At 39.9% G+C, this 24317-nt stretch overlaps 1 protein-coding gene across 13 annotated transcripts in view; it reads right to left on the bottom strand.

Moving 5' to 3' along the window:
- ESRRG (estrogen related receptor gamma) overlaps nt 1-24317 on the bottom strand; it is a 390917-nt gene that overhangs the window by 215316 nt on the left and 151284 nt on the right. For 5 of the 13 annotated variants that reach the window (XM_082303286.1, XM_082303289.1, XM_082303287.1 and 2 more), the window contains one exon: nt 12981-13134. The exons of 5 other annotated variants lie outside the window; for them this stretch is intronic. In XM_082303286.1, coding sequence (XP_082159412.1) covers nt 12981-13015 — 35 coding nt within the window. In that variant the 5' untranslated portion in view covers nt 13016-13134. The remainder of the gene's footprint in view (nt 1-12980; nt 13135-24317) is intronic. 3 more of the 13 variants (XM_082303277.1, XM_082303276.1, XM_082303279.1) reach the window with 1 other exon arrangement.

The following is a 24317-nucleotide window of genomic DNA, read 5'->3' as shown; positions in this document are numbered from 1 at the left end:
GCCAAAAGAAGACCGAGGCGATTACGAGATACACACAGTTATTTTAGCAAATCCCTTTAAAAAATAAAATAATTAGACTTGAAAGAAGCCTGAGCATTAGAGCAAAAGCGAGTACAAAAGAAGGAGCTGTGGCATCGTACGCCCCGTCTAACAAGGTATTGAGCACTGAAGCCCAGGGGACTCTTGGTACTCTCGCTGTGAAGATTAGACAAGAGCACTCGCGCAGGACACAGCAGGAATATGAAGGGACATGAAGTGAGCAATCCCAGCAGACAGCCTGTTGAAATGTCAGTCAGGCACTCTGCCTCCACCACCTTTCACAGAGCTAAACATCTCTTTATGTCAGAACAAATTGGGCAATCCTCAAATCTTTTTTTCCTCTCCCCTGACTTCAATGCGGCGCGGAGCGCTGGGAAGGAGCGCGGGAGGGAGCGCGTACAGACAGTTCACTTCAGTTCACATGAAAGCGCCCTGACACGCTACAAGACTGAATACTGATATTAGCAACTCTTACAATCTTATCAGAGAGGCAGGAGCAGCAGCAGCCGCCGTGCTGCAGACCTTCCCCCTTTCCAATTACACCGGGTGGCTGTTCCTTTCCCAAGCATCCCGCAATATCCTTTGAAAGTAAACTCCTGGGCTTGATCAAAGGCCACAAAAGCAAACACGGTGCTTCTGTATTTACGAGCATATTTACTTCTGTCACCTCTTTCTTATTTTCACTCGTACCTTCCCTAGCTAGTCCATTAAGGAAGTTTAATTTTAACCAACATCTAGCACAGTGCTCAAACGGAGACTGGTGAGTAACCACAGTCTTATTTTAAATTATTTGGTTTCACTTACGAAATTCTGTACAGGGTATTTGGCTGGGTTTTTTGATTAAAAAGCATACACACAAGTTCTTTTTGCAGGAGAACAACAATACAGAAACCTTTCCACTGACTTCTGTGAATGTTAGAGACGTCTTAGTATGATTGTATAGAGACCACGAATTAACGTGATTGATTTTTTAAAATTTGATTCAGCACATGAAAACATTGCTTTAAAAATAATCAGCCAATTTTCATTCTTGAAAAAAAAACCACATGAAACCAGAAAACTTAACTCAGTCAAGACATGAAGAACTCTGTGAAACTGCCTCCAAGAACATCAAGATTAAGCTGCTGACTCCACACTTACATTATAAAGATTCTGAATAATAGAATTTCTTCTGAAGTACCTGTCTGAGCACACCCCAAACAACAAACACACTCTAAAAATCCCTCCCCTGACAAATAAACCCATGGTTTTATAAAAAGGAAAATGAATATTCAATAAGAAAAAGTAAATAATTGGCCTTTAACCATGCCTGGCCACCTACTCTTTAGATTAGAGGTTTATTGTAAGCATGATCATTTGTACAGAATGATCGATTTCTATGACTTAATTACGGATATTTTCTGAAAGCTGCCTAACATTTCTTATATTAATTGATTATAGTTAAAGATCAGGCACATTTCATTACAATTTTACGTTTCTGTTTATGATATTCAGGCAGGCAAACGTCTGTGTGTATGGAAGAGACATTACCAGACCATTTACTGCCCATTACCGCCAAGAAAAGAAGCCCATACTGGAACAAACTGTGCAGCATTTCTGGCATTCGTTAAAGGAAGAAAGCTTTATAAGAAAAAAGAAATACCACTGATTTTTACAGGTGTTTAATAAAGATAAGCTGAAAAAAGGGTTCCTATTTTAAGCTTGGTGATAGCTAAAAATGCGTTCAAATATGTTCAAAAGCAATCTGAAGTCTCCTAAAAATGGGTGTTTAAAAGTATTCAAGGAAACAGTAAAAATGCAAATATTTGTCACATTATTGTAGGATATGGGACAAAAATGCTCATAAATTCAAAGAACCCTGCTGAGGCAAACTGCATTTCATTTAAATATGACATTATTTGGGAGTCATTAAAACAAAAATAATGTTTATCTGTTGCATTGTAAAGGTTACTGTGAGAAAACAGCCAAAGTTTGCCTGTACTTGAATGAGTGGTGAAAGGGACTGTGAGCATAACACCCTTAATTTCAATTGCTGTAGTTGTGCTGTGGGAAATAAAAAGACTTAATGTAATTGATGATTCACTGCTATAGAAATACTACAGTAAAAATAATGAGGATGTATCAGTATTTTCAAGACTCTTGGTCTGATATGCTAATGTACCTCATACACATTACAATGAGACGAATTAAAAAAGAAAAAATAAAAAGGGTGCCAATAGTGACTGCTGACTTTTCCCTCAGAAACATGTTAAATCCCAAGAAGAAAGTATACAGTGCCTCGGGATTGCTATGGAACACATTCAACAGCTGTCATCCCTCTATTCAAAGATCTTTCCTGATTTTTTTATTAACAAACCCACGTAACGGGACACTTAGGCTACACAGAAGTAGGCTAGTATGTTGGGTTTCATATTAAGAGCCTAAATCTCATTATTAAAAGCATTCAATCTTGCTGAAGAGAGATGGCTTCTAGCTACAGACATAAAGAGCCTTCTGCAACCCAGTTAAAAAAACTTCTGTTTGCATGGACTTGCACAAGTCTGCCTATACTACTAAAAAACATAGTGAAATAATGCTAAAAGACCCCCAAAACCCTAAAGCTGCCATTTTGAACCTTAAACCATTCCCTGCAGTCATTGTGAACCATTAATTGCTGGTTATTTGTACATGGAAATCAAGATGTAGATGCATGCAGATCCCTTGATTACACAGACATTTAGTCAGTGGCTTTACTACTGTGAGTAGTTTTTGGTGAAGCAATCAAATTAAGCATGCCATTAAATATCTGATGTAGGTAAATCAGGTCTTAAAATTTGATCCATCTTGCATTCCTCCATCTCTTAGATTTGATTGTATTTGTGAAAATCAATCATGCACTTGCCTTAGTCCCGCCTTAATTCTGTCAATGAATTTAAATGCATCACGTACAGCACTTTTATGTGGTTTAAATTCAGCTATGAAGACCCATGAGGGTTCTGAGTTAAAATAATTCTGCACTGCATTCCCATTAAACAGTGGCTCGCCTGGACTGCCCCTGAACTGGTCTCACTTCCAACCCATTTTGTGTGTTTCCTTCCAATATGTCTTGGAGCCACGTGGTCCAAGGGGACAGGGAGAAGGGCTGGGATGTTACACTGCCTCTTACTACTGCTCACATGCTGTAGTTAAACATATGCTTATTTACAATGCCCTGCAACAGCCTGTAGCTAACACAGCTTCCTGAAGCTATTAAAAGTGGACACACAATAACTGCAAGCAGAATTTGGCTTATTGTCTCCACAGATTTGTGCTAATATACCAGTGTCTCAAGACATCACTTCATTTTCATAACAAGGAGGAGATTTAATTTCTGCGGATTTCTATAAAAAGCAATTTGGAAACTTCTCAACAATGATATTGCTTCCCATAAATGCCAAATTGGTAAAAACATCGTAAGAGGAAAACACAGCACACTGACAATATCATTTTTTCTAACTTAAGTACCAGCATTATTCAAAGACATTATACTGCTAAGTATCCAAATAATTCCTTCATTTTAAGGATCGAAAGCATAATATTATTTTGTTAAATTAAGCTCCTGCTTTCCCAAATCCCTCTTTTCCACTTAAACTGAGGAAATAAAGGCAACTGAAAACACATCTGCATGCAAGGCTTTTCTTTTCAGCTTTCAGGGGTTGTTCTGTTCTAGTTGGGGTGTGCACTTCCCTTTTTGCTGATTACCAAAACCCAAAAGTAACTGCAATAATAATTGTAAATCCCTGCTTTGGATGAGAAAACGAGCCTCAAGTATCATCATCTTATTCCCACCTTCCACTACTTGCAGGAAGGAGAAGGTTGGCGAGGGAAACTATCATTTATCTCTAACTTATTGGTACTACTGTAATACTTTTACTACTGTAAAAGACTGTATTCCAGCTTATTCCAGCTAAAAAGGAATTGTTACAACTGAAAGTGACTGTTTAAAATGATATCAAAGATCAAAATTTCTCACTATGGTAGCTTGGGGTGGGGGGCAGGGGGCAGATAGCCTGTTTTTAAGCATGACCTATTAATTGACGAACATCAGGACTTTGTGGTCATTTAACACTCCCTATAAATGAAGACTTGATAACAGCTATTGATCTCAGTTTTCCTGGAAGAGGATCCCTGGGCTCAGCAGTGAGCAGTTTTGCTTCTCTTAGTTCATAAATACAAGAATAGGGCTATTGCTCAAATGCCACCCTAACTGCCGAAAATGAAATAAAAGTAAATTTCACTGCAGTGTGGAAGGCAATACAGGTGTATTTCCACAGCAGGTTTTTTTTCGGTAGATAGCTCAAGGTTAATATAATCTCAGATTTCCTTATGGGAAATACAGAATTGCCACAGGTGACCCCTGCTATCATTTGAAAATATTTTCTTCATGAAAGCCTCCTCAAACCATACAAGCATATAAGTTACTGTTCTTATCTATTTCCTCATCTTCCTTGTGCTGCCATGGAACTGCAATACCTCTGAACAGTAATGAGTTCAGCCTAACAACATGTAAGATGAGCATTTCTGCTGCCCAGGCAAGAAGCCGAGCCAGGGAACAGGAAGTGTTGGGCTGTTACACCTGCAACACAACTGTGTCACAAGAAACAGAGACAATGGCCATTGTCTCTCCTGTCTGAGTCTTTTGTCATTCAAGGCTTTTCCCCATTTTCCCTCTTTTTAGCTATTTGTCTTTAAAACTCTGCTATAGGCTCATCAAATTAAAAGCTGATTTCTAAAACTTTCTATGGAGCTGCCAGAAGCACCGCCATCACTGAAAATGCATTATCACAGGATTTAAACAGAGAAAATTAATCCCCTCCCTCTTTCTACCTTCCCTTCCCCAAAATGAGAAAAACGATCTCTCCATCTCCAGACCCCCAGGTCAGATTAAACCCAGATGTCAAAGGAGAGACCTAGAAAGAGGTGCACATCCCTTCCAATGAGGATTTAAGGAGAAGCTGCAAGAGTAGATGAACTGTTGAACTCAGTCCTCTGTCTTAAAAATACATTTCATTGGGATTGTTAACGCTCTATATAAGTACCCAAAAGATGCAACAGAATTCTGAAATATGAATTAAGGACATATTGCCATCTCCAGCAAAATAATAAAAGTAGAGAGATTAAGAGACAAGCATATCTTTTTGAATTGTAGAATAGGTTTATAGGTCTTCTAATAACAACTTTTACTCAAACCTTACATAAATAGGCTTATATGATACAAATATTATGTGGGCTATGTGGAAACTACAAGGTCCCTAATCATGTTTAGGGATTACTTGACAGAACAGAGACATTTCATTCCTATTGGACCTAGGGATTACAGCAAAGAAACATCTAATATTCCATTTTTTAATTTCATGCATTTTTTATTTACTTTTAATGATGCTGTATATATTCATCATCCTGAAATATTAAAACAGTATGAAAAAAGTAATAAATTGGTGGAAAATTTAGGGAATGGGAATGCAACAGCACGCAAATCATACACTATCAAGTGCTTGATACACATTTAAAATTACTGTCTAGTACAGCAAAGCCAAATTCCTGGCAGATTTCTGAAGCGCAAAGTCACAATAAGAAGATCAGCAGAACAGACTGAAATAATAGAATATTCATCCCCCTAATCCATATGCAATTCTTTAGGGCTTTTTTTTAACAATGCATATGAGGTCTGACTGTATTCAGGATTTAAATAAGTTGTCTCTCCCTCTCTCTCACACACACACTCTCTGTATTTTTGTAAAAAAAAAAGTATATACAGTTATCATTTCTGCTCTACTGCACCCACATTGACAAGGTTAGCACATCTCCTCACACCTCAGATGAAACAATAGCATTTTAAACAACAAAAGTGTTAAAAGAAATACATTTATTCATACCATTGAAACCTCCTGCAACAGCTGTGTTGAAAGGAAGGGGTCCAGTTGCCTGGAAAAGGGATTTTTTTTTGTTTAATATTTTTAACTCTTTCCTACATGATTCTGAATAATTACTGGTTAATTTAAACCAATATCACATGTAGTTACTGGCAATAAAATTTTGAGGTCAGTACTAATTCTTTGAGATCATGCCTTTCTCTCTAGACAGATGTAATTTTAGATCTGGCATTGTATAAAGGGACAGAGACCTAGAGACAAGCAAGTCATCACTCAAAAGACAGATGCTGATGATAAGGATGGTACATGTACAAAATGTGCTTGAGGATGGGAGAGGGGAGGTGGAGTATAAAACTTCCATTGCCATGCTTGAGATTACTAAATTACTTTCAACCAGTGCAAAGGCACAACTGAGCTACAGATGTTCCTCCAAACAGGGGTATGAAGAAATTCATCCCCTATCATACAGACATGCAAAGCCTGATCCTTAGATCAAGCAGGTTTTTTGTTAAATTAGGCTCTTTCTGATTAGGCTGCGAAATATCAACACCACATATCCATTTTATTAGTGATATAAAATGAAGATATAAAATGAATGTACCCAAATATAAGACATTTGCACCAGTAATGTATGTGTGGACTTGCTAAATAAAGGTGCCCACATGTGATAATTATGATGGCCACATGCAGAAAGCAGCTTTCACAACCATCCAACAGCTCTTGTCACAACTCTGTTAGTGAGGCGAAGGAGCACCAGGACAGGTGATGGTACATGAAAAGCCATCTGGTAAGTGAGAAAGAGCAGCCACATCCTGTGGAAACCTGAATACCCAAATGTAGCCACAGGCTATTTGTAGTAACAGGTCTCATGAGAAATGGCCTGGGGTGTAGATTGCTGCCGAGCATTTACCAGGACTTTGGGTTCCTACCTGGTGTGGGACATGCTGCTCCAACCCCCTAGAAATCAAGCTCGTGTGTTATTAACCAGACTGTGATATCAGTTGACATTGCTATTCACATTGCAAGGTTACTTTTCATTCAATCCAGGCTAAACAAGCAATGAAAAAACATATTTAATGAAAGATTTTCTTTTTGTTAAGGAACCTGCTTACCTGCCCTTGCTATGACACCCATGTGTCTACACTGACAGAGTCCAAACTTACTGGTGCTTATTGTTTACAGGTATCTAATTATTATTGATAGACCAGGGGAAAAAAAACCCCTAAGCATACTGAAATCACCAGAATTGGTCCCACATCAGGGCTGGAATACATCCACCCTGTGTGTATGTTTTGCAGGCGCATAAGCAAAAGAATAAGCACTCTTAGAAATTATTTGATCTGTACTAGTGAGAAAAGTGTGAAGCTGTACAAGGAAACAAAAGACAAATGAACATAAAACTTCTGCTAAAAAATACGACCAGGATCTCTGTTAACAGAACAGGATCTAATAATGCACACTGAACTTAAGAGAGAAAGCCTGATAGACACCCTGCAGAGCTGCACTGGACCGAATCTGAAAGGCACAGGTGGCAGCAGCTTTGATGCAAATGTACCACACTTTTAAAAGACTGGGCAATTAAGTAAAAGTACGAAGTACCATCTCATTTTGGGGGGAGAGCAAAAAAAGGCCACAGAAGGAAGCTGGGATTTATTGAATAGGAATACAGATCACCCAGTGAAAATTAGGGTGTGCCTGAAACACATCAGTGCTACTCTCCCTGTTGCCATCCTTTATTTTACAGGACATAACAGATTTATACGAGCTTCTATTTCAGTGAAAACAACAACAGTTTGTGACAGTGAACGCTAGAAAAGCGCAGCAAAGCTTTTGCCCAAATTCTATACTTTGTTCCAAAGTAGAGAGCTAATCAATCTCTTCTGCAAGTGTTTGTAAATACAGTAAACACTTTTTAATGTGCACAAAGAATATTTTGTTTCCTTGTACAGATTCAGAGAAGTCGATCAGCTACATTCTTTAGAAAGCTTCTAAGCAAGCAATGCAAGACATATATTTGGAATATGAAAGTTTAATCCTACTCATTAAAACATGACAAACTTATAATTAATTGAGAATGGAGTCAATAATGAGAGCATCCTTCAATGTAATGATGTTGGTACTATCAGCTTGTAATAAGGGAATACGCTGTAGAAAGTGAAGTATAATATGGAAAAATTACAAGTCAGTTTAAAAAAAGAACAGCCTGAAAGTTTTGCCTTGGGTAGAATCTTTAAAACACAAGTTTCAAATCCTCAAAAGTTCCATTTTCCCAGTCTTTAAATGAGATAATACATTATGTTGTTTTCCTGTGACGAGGAATAATTCAAGGTCTTACATTGTCTGATTAATCTCTCAACCAATATTTAGAAAAGGTTTCTCTTTGAGCTAATCAAACTTGACAAAAGCAATCTTCAAACTATGCCACATTCACTGATTTGTAAGATATCTCAAACTTGTGTTTTATTAAATGCAGTTTAAATTAGCAACAGCTCTAAATTCACCTGCTTATGACACCCCCTGAATCTCGCCAATAGTACATAAGGTAGGTAAAAAGACTACACATGCAGATTAAAATTATTAAGACAAGCTGCTTTTTATTTTTTTAAAGAAGGATGCAGTTTTAGTTTTAAGATAGCACTCAGCTACATCCCTATTGTTCACACTATGTTGCATTTTGGGGGATAGTTGCTGATGGCATTCAGTTTACTTTTCCTGGAGATAACTGCCCTGATCTTACTGGACAAGGTCTCTCCAGTGATCCCTCCAAATAATGCGTGTTTCTTTATCCACAGAAAAAGGCTAACTTTCAATATACAATCTTATGACATTCTAAGGCTTTCAGTATCAAACAATATCATTAGGTTAAAGGACATCACTCCAGAAGAGCAATGTTATGATGAGAAAAACTAGTAAGGAAGCACTACAACACTGCCTGGTAGGGGATCACTGGGGGGAAGCACTTGAACACCATCCCAGCTTTCACCTCCACTAACAGTGTTGGTAGCTTCCCTTCTTTCTGTGAGTGGCCATATGTGTGCAAACAGGATTTTCCCATGGTTTGAGAAAGTGTTCAAATTTGGTTGCCTGACTCCAAGCACTAAAAGAGATTCCTGAGTTAGCATAGCTGAGCAAGAGGGGAAAAAACTGTGGGAGAGATGTAAGTATTAATTCCCCACTGCAAATGTTCCAAGAGGAAATTGGGCCTCCAACTTGTTCTTCTTCTCAAGTCACACTTAAATTCTGGATAAGTAAGTTTCTGAGCTACTGACTCCCCTCTTATTTTCTCCTCAAGGTTGTGTGCAACCAAGAAACTGCATTTCTGGCAACGTCTATGATAAAATTACACAATGTCCCATTAACAAGGCCTCATGTGTGTTAGAAGTTGCTAGTGCAAATCTTTTTGGGGCTCAAGGAAGGATACTCAAATATTGGGTAACACACTCTGACTAGGAAGACCATCAATAGAGTTTCGCAATTTGTTTATATAAATGGGCCAACACTTTCAAAAGCACTTCAGAGCACTTAACTAAAGCAAACAAGCACTTGAACTTTAAATATCTAGCAAGAGAAGTCATTGACAAGTATGACTTGACTTAGTAAATTCTAGTATCTTTGCAACCTTTCATTCATACAGTCTTGTCATGAAGAGAAGCACCAGGCTCTCATCTCAACTTCAGCTCTGCTGTAAGATACAGAACGAGTGGGGTGAGGAACCACCTAGTCCCCTTCTGTATCTCTCTGTTAAAGCAAACAGCTTTGCTGTTTCCTATACAGCGATCCTTGGTCCATAAAAGTCTTTATAAAGCAGCTTCTGATTTGAAAACTTACTCTCTCTCTCTTATTTGGCCCTTAAAGTAGGAATACTTCATCTTACAAACCTTGTTTGCCCTGATATCCGTGGTAGCTAAGCCGTGATTTGGGAATACAGCATTTACCAAACACCATCCTATTAATTCCCAAAAGCTCTGGTAATAACTTTCTATACTCAGGACTGGGTACCTTTGGTAAGTGTTCTCATCGTGGTGCCAGTGTCACATGCATTTTTTATGCCTTCATATTTATAACACACCCCTCCCTGGCTACTGCACTATACACAACCACACTGGTCATTTCCTGAGCAAATTAGTGTGATCTGATCCACATACACTTCTCTGCTGATAAACCAGCACCCAAATGGGTAAGATGAAAGATTATTCTGGAGTTCTGGACTCTTGGGGTTTTTTTTTAAACTGACAGTTAGCTCAAGTACTAAGTTGGCCCCAAGAAAAAAGGTGGTGTTTAAAACAGGTATTTCTGATCAGTAGCAGGTGAATCTCATTCCCTAAAATCCTGCAACATGCCTTGATTTCTATTTCTCTCTCAATGCGTTTTGCACATAGTCTGCATAATGTGGCAGAAAAGAGGTGGCAGAATAAACCTTTACTTTAACCTGGTCATTATCATCTTAGAAAAAGGAAATAAAGTATTTTTAAGCTATATCCTGGTGCTCAATGGCCACACTGGGATTTTAGTTTGCTAGTTTTAGGGGACATGCAGCATATTCTGGAACTGGCTGCTTGGGATTTGTACTGATTAGCCTGGTAATGAACATTCTCAAAACACTATTGTGGTAGAAAAAAACTCCACAGTTGATACAGTTGAAAATATGATCCACTCAGTGCTAAAGCCTCAGACTGTGCACAGTTCTTAGAAGAAATAGCTTTGAAAACTCTTTGAAATACCATGCAAGTCATAATTGGGTTTTAATGTATAAAACGGCTCAGTAATTTAAATGTTTGGAAAAGAAAACAGTCTTTCCTAGAGTTTATGAAGTGATAAGTCTATTTCTTAGAATGATTAACTATGCAACCTGATTTTGAACACGAGCATCTCCTAGCATATGCTCTCCACAGCTGACACCATGAGAGCAAACAGTTTGACCAAATTAATATTATAGGACCCAATTCTGGTATTAAATTCCCATTCCTCGCCTCCCCGCCTTGAGTAAGAGCCTTGTTTTTCACAGAAGTAGTTTTACTTCCTATTCTTAAACAAGTGAAGTCAGGATTAAGCTCTGCTCCTCATGCATTTGGGTCTACTGAATGACAAATTAGATTTGTATGTACAGGATGCACAACATGATATTTCCACTAGAAACTAAAGGAAAAAAAAAAAAAGAAAAAAAAACCCAAAAAAACAAAACCCCAAACACAGAAAATGAATGACATTCAAGCATAATACAATACTCATTCATTTATAGAAAACTTTTAGTAGCAAATGCATATTAGAAAAACAGATGAAGTACAGCCAGGACAGCATAAAGAATGCTTTTGGGTAGAATGCCCCAAATAACGTCCCATTTTAGAACAGTGATAAACCAAGACTATGACAAAAGAAAATGCAATTCAGTTTTGAACACACTGCAAATAAGTAACAAGATCTAATCATTTAGAAAGTCCTTAAAGAGCCCATGGCTTTGGTAGAAATGAATTAAATGGTGAGGTGAAATTAAAGAATAGAAGAATAAACTTAGACAAAATTACCTGAGAGAGGAAAAGAGACAAAAGCAGTGAAAAGAAACAGACCCATGGAAAATACTACTTCATTCTAATAATAGATTCATCAACAGAATATCTGTATGCACTAACACCTAATTTGAGCATCCTGAATTCTGATCCTGATTTCCCGAGATGGCAACTACAATATTAAAAAAAAAAAACTTAAATTGCTCATTACTAGAAATAGATTGATTTGCATGAGAAAAATGCAGAGTTAAGATTCCCATTTCATTTACTAATATTAAGATCCTAAAATAAAGTCTCAAAGTAAGTCCTAACTCCCAGGCTAACACTTCCCTCCTTTTGGTGACAGCATCATTGCCCCTGGGAGCTGGGAAATGCCATGTGTGGTGGCCACAGGCAATAGGATGTTTGTGTGAGCCCAGAAAATCTGGACAAGGGCTCAGGAGATGAGCATGAGAACTTGCAATTCTGTCTGGTATTCAAAACCAAACAAACAGGGAAACATCCAAGTGGGAAACACCATCAACAGCAAAAGGCCTGACTTTACTTACGGCCATCTGAGGAAGAGCTGTGGCCATGCTCAAGTTTTCTATTTGTCAGTAGCTTTCCTACCTTAAGCAAAACTTGCTGGTGCACATGGCCAGCTACTTCGTTTATTTTTAAGCACATAAATGTAAAATTGACTAAAGACACACAAGTTTACCCTGGTGCAGAAGCCAATTGCCAGAGTAATCCAACGTGGTGTATGTTGGGCACAAGATGTTGGCTGATATCCTGCAGTCAGCACATTTTAAACTGCTTACTGGTTTTAAGTTTTAAATTGCCTACCAAATACTAACTTAAGTTATATTTGGGTTGGTTTTGGGGGGGGCGATTGGGGAGAGAGAGAGGGGAGTGGATAGTATTAAATTTAATAGAAACAAATCACCCAGGTATTAAAAAAACAGCAGTTACTTTACCTGCTGCTCTAGAGAATAGCTCGGTAATACAAATTTCAGTTTTCCCATACCTACAGCTCCAAGCTGAACATTGGGTTGTCTGAGTTGCCTTTATCCCCTGAACACTACATGTGAGAACTCTTAATTTTGTGTTCTAGCACTTTAAGCAGAGTTGCTTATAAAGTTAAGAGCCACCATAATGTTCCTCAAAACTATACTGAAGTACGAGACAACCCTTCATTGTGAAGGTAAGAGTTTGTCAACTTCTAGGACCTTCAGCCACTAACCCCTCTCTCATCCACAAGTACCTAACACATTTCCCTTTTAAACTTACTGAACATTTACAGCAGCCAAAGCACATTTTCTCACATGACTAAAATGCTGTCTCTGATGGCCCTGGACTCCAGCAAACTTCAAGAGCAGGACCAAAATTTAAAAGGTTGCTTTAAGGATTAAGCCTGAGCCCTTGCTGCACCTGAAGTGACACACTTCAGGAGGCAAACACCCCTCCCACTGCTGGCTGCGGTCTCCCACCCCCCAGCAGCTCCGGCGTGCTCGTTCCACCGGACAAATCGCAGAGGAGAGGGAGCGAACCCCCTTCATGGACTCACCATCCTTTTCTAGTCACATTCACTACGCATTGCATTAGAAAATCGTAACGGTGTTAAAATATTTTGGCAGGATTTGTTATGGCCAGATCACTCACTTCCTTTGGGACACACAAAGCCTCCTCTGGCAATGAAACAGCCCAAATGTCAGCAAATCCTATAGAACAGAAAACGGTCTGTCAATGTAAAGCCTAAATGAATCTCCAGTTAAGCAAAACAAAACAAAACTGTACAACATAAAAATTCACATACAGAAAAAAGAAACAACCTAGAAATGTTCATTTTTTATTAAGGTTCCTTTTTTTTTTTCCCCCACCCTCCAGAAACTTTTGAGCAGCATTACAATGAATTCATCACAAGGTGCTATTAGAGCACAAGCTCCCTCCAAGTGTTACCAATTCACGGACAGATTAGAGGGCACATTAATAACATAGTTAATATGAAGTGTTTAGAGCCTTTACATCAGTGACAAATACGACTCAGCCAAATTTCCTGACCATTGAGGCCACGGAGGAACAATTTGGTAGATTTCATCAACAGTTCTAATTATGTTCCTGTCAAGTCGAGAACAAAGTAATCCATAACTGGGGGGCTGCTTGGAGACAGTGCCACGTGAGAGTAATTTATGCCCAGGGCCCTCGCTGTAGTTAGTGTGCACAACGCTTGACTAACAAGTGGGTTCAAAAAAAGGAATTTATTAGGGAAAACAGCCCTCCAGCTCCGAGCAGCTCATCAGGTGCAGGCTTAGCAGGAGTTATGAGGCAAAGTCTTCTTGTTTATAAAAGCACCTAAAGTCCACACTGGCCTCTGTGGAGTTTAAATCATGGGATTTTAGCCCAAGGCTTCTGCTGGAGCTGGGTAAGCCCACTGCCAGGGCCAGAGTGCAACCCAGCCCCCTTTAAAATCATCTCAATCCTTGGGACAGTGGCAGCATCACTCAGAGGCTGAGTGGTACCAATGCCCTTTTGCAATCCTATAAATAACATGCTAATGAAAGATGCAAAGGGATTATTAGTAACAGTAAACTAAAATGTCACAATACACGATGTGTTTCTTACCACAGCCCAACTGGGAAACAGGCTGAGAAAGGGAAAGGGAGGGGAGGAAGGTAAATGGGGGAGAAGCTGTCATGTAATTTTGAGTCATTTTCCACTGTGATCTATATTGGGATACAGCTTCTATCCTTTCAAACAGGATCATTTTATACATGACACTCCTGCTGCATTTCACAAAAAGGCAGGAATGTCTCCCGAGCGCTCGAAGTGCAAAGCCTGGCAGCGGTCATTCAGGATCAGTTACTTGCATACGCAGTGAGATGTTACAGAAAGTAAAATGATGCATTCCAAATGTATTTAAGAACAGTGTCTGTAAACAGAGGGTAAAATAGTGTTTGCAAAAAATTAGGTCCATGTGAGAAACACAAAACACTTAATGGGTTTTAAAGCACAGTTTTCTGAAGGCAGCTGTGGGCATACACTACTGCCAGCAGTTTTAGGTTTTTATTTAGCAAGACAAAACCCACAGCATTTAGTGGACCAAACAACAGCTCAGATAAGGGAGTGGTCAGACCAAGGACCCACTTCAGACTGATTTGCTGTGTAGCCCCAGAAAGGCTGACTTCTTCACCCACATTTCCCACTGCTAGAATAGGTACAGGTACGCAGATCTGTACACAAATGACATATCCTGCCAATGGATTTTTAACTATAAAAATGTTAGTGGCTTCCCTAAACTATTGGTTTCAGCTACATTTTAAATTACTAGTTGACTACAGGCCCAGAGGAAATGCAGAGCACAGCTGGGGAGCACTACATCAAAACCCTGAGCTTCTCCTTTCACAATCTACTAAAGTTTCTTACCCAGATTTACTTGAACCTGTAAATTCTCTGACATCAAGTCTAGGGACTTTCCCAGCACCTACTGAGTGGGACAGGATTAGTCTCATGTAACTGAAGCGTCACAGATTTATGATTACTTGCTCCCAAGGATGAAAAAAACCACACTTTGAAAGCAGGGGTGGCTTTGCAAGGAGGCAAAGAGGAAAGGGAAGGACGCAGCCCCATTCTGCAGATGTGAAAAGAGAAACATCTCTGCAAGTCAGACAGTAATTCAGAAGCCAAGCAATGCCTGGACGTTCTAATTCCCAGACTCGTGATTCAGTCACAAGACGTGCCTCCTTTCCTGGTGAAATGTCATGCTGCTGCATGCTTCTGTTACAGAACACATCCTAACCAAGTGTAGCAAAAGCATGATGATCCCATTAAGTATCTAACATCTAATACCTTGTGAAAACTAATTTAGTGCTTTATCAAATCTCTAGTTTGTATGTAGAGCATAAACTGGCTACATTTGCTAATAGGGCAGATTGACCCGTCCCATATATTATCAAACCACATCAAAGCCTGCTGGAGGACGTAGCCTTAGCTACTTATTATCCCTTGCATTAACTCTCTCACTAGCTACTCAACCAATATATTTTCCTGTAATACATCTGTCATGATTTTGCAGGGAAATCAGCAATTCTGAACAGTGCAGCAGTTAGATAACGGGACTAAACCCATCATGGTTGCCTGGCTTTCCAACCTACTGCTAATTGGCATGGACAGAAGCCCTTAGAGCTGGGCTTGCACAACAGCACACCACTGCTGGGCCCTAGAGATTTAGTGTCTTAGTTAGATTTGTATTTTTAGAGCTTGAGTCATTCACATGATTTCTTCAGGATTTATTACATGCAAGAGAAATAAAGTTGGATGCCAACACCTTCAAATTTACAAGATCTTTTTTCTTATTCCTTTTGGCAGAAAAAGGTCGTATTTTGCAAGAGAACATGTGGCTTAGTAATCAGGAAAAAAGTGCTAGAATATTAGTAATAATAATGTTAGCAATACTGGATACAATGAGAACATCTTTCTTGGCTTGGATGCCATGCAATCGTATTCCCACGTGTTTATTTAGGGTCTTACTTGTGACACTGTATAATGAATTATATATCTGAAGTCATGTCTCTAACGGTCTGGGAACTTGCAGATATGGCTAATAGAGGGTCTGGTTGGTTGTTTTGTTTTAAAATAACAATTGCTAGTATTTTCTGATAGATAATGTTTGTCTTCGGACTTGGAAACCCTGAGCCATTACACTTGGGTCTCTCACTGACCTTTCTGACCACGTGACTACCTATCACCACTGGAACCCAGGAGTTAGTGGTGGAATGTGAAAAATAAGCTAAAATAACAAAATACTCCGTCTTCAAACAGAAATCCACTCAATAGAAATATAAGATTCTTTCACTTTGCATTTGTGATTGTATGTAGTTCTGAAATATAATTATATCCATCATACCATCCTACTTGTTCACATTTAATCCCACATTTATTTTCTCTTTGTACGGCTTCTCAAGCACTGTCATCTTCTTTTCCCTTATAACTTCTGGCCCCTCATGTCTTTAAACACTAATGTAAACAAGTAAAAGGCATTTAGGGGGGCATACAGGGGTATTACTAGGAGGTTTGTATAGTTTCTTGGTGATCCCCGATCGCGTTGTTGATGGATCATTTTTAATCCAGAGAATATTAAAAACTGCTTACAGCCCAGCTGTGGGTTTAGTATCACCAACAAAGGCAGGCCAATACAGTAGTTTTTCTACAGAGTAAAACTTCTAACAAGTAAACTTTTAGCCAGGGGAATAAATTAGATAACAACAACAACAAAAAGGCGGGCAGTGAGTTAAAACTTCACAATTCTGTGTTACTGAATTGAACTGCAAGTCTTTGGAGCTTTATCCCCCTCCCTTCCTTTCCCTCTATATTTTTCTTCTTCTGTTTTTATGCTGAAATCACAGGAACTACGCAGGCTAGCAAGGCTGTAATCACTCAGCAGGAACCTGGCACAAGCACAATGCAACCACCAGCCAGGCAGCAGGAAACTGAAGGAAATCTCTCTCTCCCTCCCCCCCAGGTTTCTTAAAAGGGGCTCGGCGTGAATGAATCTTCCCGGTAGCCACCAACAATTTCTTATTCCTTCCGAGCAATCATCAATTTCAGCATCAAGTGGTTTAGTGGCTCTACAACTGGTAGTGGCAGCGGAGTAAGCCCAGCATGCAAACGTTTTGGCTAATTTAAAACCCTTGTGCTGCCGAATCAAACATGACAAGACAACAGTAAAAAGAGAGGCTATTATCCCAAATGAGAGTTGGCGGATGGCTGAAATTGGCTTGAGTGGCAGAGACAAAAGAGGTGGAAGGAGCAGGGACAACCAGGCATGATAATAGCAAATACAGTGTGCACTTTCTCCCCCACCCCCAGTGCATTCATACATACCCCACCTGGAGGAAAAAGGGAAACATTTTCGAGTTTCATGGCCAGGCAGAAAAAATACACTTAAGAAGATTCAAAATAAATTAATACCTGGTAAAGCATCTGCCGCACAGATACGGGGAAACATAACTTCAGAGACATCACCCTTTCAACAGAAACCCTAACACTCCAAAGACAAAACCTGTCACTTCCTACCTGAATTCATGTCCTGCTGCCCCAAGTTCATTCCTGTGAGCTGAGAAGCAACTGAGTTAGGACAGAGTAACTTCAAAACGAGAATTATCTGCAGCGGGGCTACTGGTGAATAGCTGCTACACACAACAAGCTCATGAAGAGCCCAGATCTCCAAGAGCTGCTGGGGAGGAAACGTGGAGGGCAGAGGAATTAATTTTTCAAGGCATTTGGGAGACCACAAGCATTCTCACGATGTTGAGAGCCATGAACCCTGGTGATGGCTTGCAGCTCACAGAATGATGACCTGTGGGATCACTGGAGAGCAAGCAAGTTGTCTTTTGCAAGATTAACAATTTAAAAGTGCTGAAATTAATTTTGTTTAATAGCTGTGGGTGCAGACTCCTTACAAAGTAGGTTGCAAGGTCAGCAAGCCTCCTAAAGCCTTTTAAAATGCAGCTTTTTATAGGGACAGTAGATTTAGGGTGGCTTAGGGCTTAAAGATCTGAAAAGCAAAAGAAGGCTAAGAGGTCATTTCCTACCACTTCCAAATCCTGGGTGAAGACATGTTCTCTGTTTTGCTTCTCACTCTATGACATACACTTTTAGGGTAGGACAAAGTGAAAAAAGACATTAAAATCAACCATGAGAACCGTGATTAACCAGTGCATAGCAGGCTCATCAGACTCATACTGGAACATGCCCACCTGTGTTACAAAAAAGCAGTGGGAGACGAGAAAATAAATCTGGGAGACAAGAAAATAAATCTAGGAGACTGAGAGACTGGGAGGGGAAAGACAAGGGCAGGGGGAGTGCTCACACCCTTGCCATCATTCAGAAGTAGTTCACCTGTGATTCACATCTGCCTCCTTATGCAAGATCATTACACTCTAAATTACTGTACTGTACAGAGTGTTTCAAGGAACAGCTGGGCTCAACACTAAAACCAAAACCAACCATTTAAAAGGGATGTGCTCAGCTTCACACCCTAGTACATGTGAGCTATTGCTCACAACATAGCAGAATCTGCTGATTAGTGCTCCCTTCTAGGACACTTTTCTCCTACATTTTTATCAACAGCATCCAACTAACTGCACAGGTAAAGTTCATAGTGTGTGCCAGCCTGGGAGATAGAAACAGGGAACTAGTTTTGCACCATTGTGCAAGATGGTGTGAAGTTGCTGAAAATAAGCAACATTGCCTTGAAAAATATTTGCATTTTGTGCATTTGGACCTGTGTGAAAGGTGGACTCATGAATTTAAATAAAAGTCCAATCCCCAAAAGAGCACACAGCCCAATGTAAAGAAATATTCCATATGTATAGAAACTCACTTGGTCTCACAAACATATTCAGGGAACCGAGAACCCCAGTGAAGGACACGATCACAATGGATATAGCATGTGGGTTTGTCTCATCCTGCCCACTTCTTTTAAATCTTTTTCCCCATAACATGAAGGAAACATGTGGCTTAGTTTTCAAAGAAAAACCGAAAGCAGTAACGTGCCAAACATCAGGCATGCCAGCTGCTCATAGATAGCCGCCCCGGGACAGGTAAGTGCCACCCAACAGAGAAACCTGTATCAGCCAGCCATACAGGCAAGCAGGAACACTCCAGCCTTTGCAGTGTGTTTTCCTGCGTAACCAAACTTCATTACTGTGATCCTGCAGACAGAGGGGCCCCTTCCCTGGCAATGAGGTAACTGATGGTCATTAGGGAGGACAGAATTAATTCTGCTGCGAGCCTGGCGCTGACAGTGGCCGAAGCGAACACATCAGCCATTTTTCTCAGCCTCTTCCACAGGGAGTTGGAACAAAGAACGGAGCCCTGGGGAAACACTGAAGACATTACAAGAAAATAATTTTAGATGCATATGAATACTGCCACCAAATACTGTGTGCTTTCAGGCTGATATATGCTGGTGTATGTGGTGTTTGTTCCCTTTCTTTGTCTCAAAGTTGAATTCATATCCTCACACAGCACTCCAAGGAAAGTCCAGTTCACAGTTCAGCAAGGAACTGCTTAAAAGGCAAGCCTGATACAGGTCCTTAGGGCACCTCATCCATCCTGCACTTGGATGGCATTCTCCACCAAGGGACCCCATTAGGAAGGAAGGGCAAACTGAAATCCTAACCCAAAGCAGCCAGAAACAGCACCAGCATACTGGTGTAGCAGCGATGGATGAGCCTCCATTTGTCTTCAAAGCATGGGAAGCCAATATATCTGCTTCAGAGCAAACTCAACTTTACTCTCCAACCTTGTAGTGTACTTAAAGATAAAATGTATATCATATTTCTATCCGTGGATAAAGCCACAGAGAAGTGTCACCCAAGACTCCAATTAAACAGATTGGAAGTGAAGCATTTCCAGTGCAACTCCATACAGCAAAACACCCTGAGATGCACAGTTTAAAATCAATTGCCCAGGAAGGCATTGCCACAAGCGACAGTTTCCTTTCCCCTCCACACAATGGAATAACTCAGAAGCATCTTATGCTAGTACAAAGCTTGCTGGAAAGTGCAGTTGCTGTAGGAACGCTATCAATACCGGAGGTATCACAGATCCTACCCTCCCTGCAGAAGGTTAGGCCCTTCCAGGCAGGAAGAAACAATATGTTTGTTCTGTGGCCAAAGTAATTATAGACTTGCCTATATTGCTTTATATTTCTCTTTTCATAAAAGAGCTTTGTATTGGTGTTGAACAAGCCGAGTTATGAGACTGGAAGTCTCCAACCTAAACTTAGGTCTGGCAGAAGTAGAAAGAGCTTCACTCACGTCAGGAAAGGTGATTCTGTTTATGCCAGGATTGAACATGGCCAAATATTCAACGCTGCCCATTAAAATATTTAAGCTTAAACCGGTGTAATTCCCTTATGGATAATATATTAAGTATACATCTTCAGACTTCTCTTCACATGTGAGTGGAGCAACTATGTAATATTACAGGAGGAACTCACATTCTTCATCCATGGGGGCAGTTCTAAGGAGAACACAGATATTCAAACAACTGTAACATGAAACACGCTTGGTAGAAGAATATTGGATTTTTGAAAGCTGGTCACCTGCTTATAGGAATCTCTATCCAGGGCTCTTACTTACATTTCAGGGGTATCTATTGTTCCAGGTGAGATCCTCCTGCACCAGGAGCTGTACAAGTGCAATGAGAGAAGACCACCATGACCAATACACAATGTGATTCAAAGGCACCAGCCAGAGAGCTGCTGGGAGCACACGTATTTCTTGGGCTCCAGCCAGGAGCCTAAACCTAAAGGTTACCCTGTCCTGGTGTAGCACCATATCACCTCTAGCGCCAATTAGGCTGACCAGAACTGGATATATCTGCCTGCCTATTCAGTTCATATCAGGAAAAAATGAGAGAGAAAAAAAGGGAGAGGGGAAACAGCCAGCAAGGTCAGGCACTTACGTATGAACCGCATACCTTGTATGAGTAACAGCAACACGGACCCAAACCACCAATGCAGCACCAGAAACTGCCTCCTCCTGCTCAATGCACAATTAATTGTTAACAAGGCATCTCAATCCAAATGCCAGACCAGTTCTCTTCCTGCCTGTGTTCAAGATCACAAAAATATCTCCCACCAAAAGGCTTTTTATGTATCTGTATTTGCAGTCTCTGAATCCAGCGGGAAGGCTAATCTAGGTATTCTGCCAATCTACAAAACCTAAATTGTGTGGACTAAAACAAGGAGAGCTATGTTCTCTAACAAGCTAAGAAAACTCACAGGGTGTCATCCCAAGTGATTGCAAAAACCACATGGATGAGATGTCTAACAAGACTGTCCCAAACCTCATGATTAAACTCTTTGCCTCAAAGTTTTGACCTTTTTTTTTCCTACATGGCAGACTTTGAATAGGTCCTGGCCAGCAGGAGAGTGGGGAAGCACAAGAGCCACACTCTTCCATCTGCTTCTCCTTGGGATCAAACACTTCTCACAAAACAAATGTCTTGCCTCAAAAGCTTTTTTTTTTCTCAACCTGTAAAATTCTAAAGACCTCTTAAAAAAATTCTCACAGCCTAGAAGATGACAGTGAATCATGAAGTCCAGCCACCTCCTCACCATTGCTGTGCCTCAGTAGTGCCCACAGTATGACACTAAATTTGAATGCCTTGCAAAAGAAGCGGGAGAGGGGAGAGTGGGAAAAATGAGACCGAGATCTTGACAGAAAACAAAAAAATGGAGACCTAAGTCAGCCAGCCTCGGCTGCAGATGACTTCCATGAGTTTCTGCCTCTGTGTGACACAGATGAAAAGAGGTTGCTCTTTCTCTGAGACACCAAAAATGTCAGATTCTAACAGCGATTTTTAACATACACATATATATCTATATATATATAATGTAGGTAGTGAGTACTAATTTTACTGAAATCATTGCCATACCCAAGATTACTAAGCATCAGTTCCAGGAGAAACACCAAGCCTTGATCATGATACCTGATGTTATTCTCTTCACCTCAACATCTTCACAAGCCCCAGAGACACCCTACCCTGTAATGGTTTTCCCAAAGCCACAGTAAAACTCAGATCAATCTGATGCCTACTGCAATGTTCAGAAAACTGGGAAACTTACTGTTTTCATTGGGAAAAAAAAAAGGCAACCTTGCAGACACCTTTGAACTTCTGTCTGTACCACTGGGATAAACACACTCAATATCAGGAGAAGAAGCACTAGGAAGGCTTTCATGATGCAGTACACGAAAAAAAAAGAGGGGAAAAAAAAGTGTTACAACATGTCCTGTTCCTATTCTGCTAATATATATATAATTTTTTTTTTGAGATAAAGCCTCCTTCTGTCAGAAAAAAATGTCCCATATTTTCAACAGGATTTTAGGTTTAGTCTCTGTAGAGGATTTTCAGACCAGCCATTATTGCAGCACTAAAGCACATTAAGAATATTGAGCCAATTAATTAAAACACACAAAATTAAAAAAACAAAATCAAGAAAACCTGAAGCTCAAGGAAAAAAAAAAAAGGGGAGTAAACACTGAATTTTTTTTTTTTTTTGGCCTCTTTTCCCTCAGGCACATAGAGCAGTCATTAGGGAACTGTCCAAAGAAGCTGAGGAAACTCATTACCAATCTGATAAAGCATGGCCAGGTTACCATTCTGGAGTGGGGGGGAGAGGGGGGTTTGTTGTTGTTTTGGTTTGGGGTTTTTTGGGTTTTGTGGTTTTTTTCTACTTTTTCCTTTCATATAGGGATGAAGCATGCATAGACTCTTGGGACCTGACTGTGTTATGGAGCAGGAACGACGTGCCTCCAGCCCTGCTCCACAAACCATTCCATCAGCAGAAGTCTCCGGCAGGTCGGAGACGGACTAACTTTTCTAAGGTATTAAATTAAAAGATGTTGAATTAAGTTAAACGCCCCACATTGAACTGACATTTCCCTTTTTTAATGCAATCTAAGATTGATGAAAAATACCACTTATCTACATTAAGGGTCAAAATATCCAGCAAAAGAAGCCTCTGGTTCAGCGCGTCAGAGCAAAGTCAGTCTTACATAATCCGGGGACCAGAACGCGGATCACATTCTGATGATCCAATTAATGGTGGGATACTTTGCAATCAGCCAGGAAGCAAGGCCCCTAACAGATTGTGGGGCTGTAACATCAATTTCTTAAGTGCATTTAAAGGATTACAAATGTTAGTCCTGGCTTGAGATTGAAACACCTATTGAGGTGCTCTGAACCACATTACAGTAATTGGGTACCTGAATTAATGCCATTTCTTCTGATGGGTGACTTGAATACATTGGAATTACGGATTTCTTTTGCTGTGTTTTACTTTCAGACTTTTTCTTCTCAAAGCATAAATCTGAGGTAGAATATCTCTTTTTATCTAGATAGTTTTAATTACAGCCCTGAGGCACCCAAGTACTGTCTTAATTTCACCTTCTGGATTGTTTGGGTGCACTCCCTTTTTTTTATCTTTTATTTTGCTTATTATTTTACCATGCAATGACATTAAGATGGGAATTTTTTTTTTTCTTGAAGCTTCAGGGGGAAGGGGGAATAGGCTGCTGAGACATGGAGAAAGAAAAGTCTTTCTTTTCCTTCCCATATCCCTCTTCCCTATGTAAACCTTTTTATGCATGCACCAGATACCATTTGCAGTTTTACACCTCTAGAGAGCTAGAACTAGGGCTGCCTCAATTAGTCTTCTATTCCTTCTGAGGTCAGTTCAAGTAAAGGTCTCCATCATATCAAACTGGCAGGAATGCTAACGACCTGGGTATTTCAGACCATACAGGGTTCAGCTAAAGAGCTTAAAAACCACGTAGCCGGTTTCAAGAGTATTCAGCAAATACACAGCATAAAGCTGTATTTGTGTGCCAGAGACTAAATTTACTCAGTGTTTTAAAATCTGAAATAGGTTATGGCACAGGTTTGTTTGTATGGCTTTTCAGCCAGGCAGTGTCTCTGTTAGACCGCAGTACAGAGCATATAGGACACAGACCTTTTCCTCTTGGATCATCTGAGTTTTGATAATTAGAGTTTTAACAGGGAATTCCATCCATTTTTGTCCTCAGCGTCTGTGGCACTGACATTTCAGCGACCTCAGCAGTGATTTCTCACTTGCAGCTAACTGGAATGTACACAACCATGATATAATGCCCACGCCGTGAAAAAAGAGGTGAGAAACAGAGCGTGGTATTCCAAATATTCCAGTCTGCTCTGTACATTTCATTATCTGGTTACAGCACATCAGGCTTATCTATTGTTTTAATTATTTTTATTTTTGAGGTCTTATTAGTGATTAGTTGTAAATATACATACATATACATACACATGCATATTTTAGTTTTCATGTATCATATATCCTTTCTGAGATATTCCA

Source organism: Coloeus monedula (genome assembly GCF_965178545.1).
Source record: "Coloeus monedula genome assembly, chromosome: 2".
NCBI lineage: Eukaryota > Metazoa > Chordata > Aves > Passeriformes > Corvidae > Coloeus > Coloeus monedula.
The sequence above is the reverse complement of the archived record's forward strand: the minus strand, read 5'-3'. Positions and strand labels throughout refer to the sequence as shown.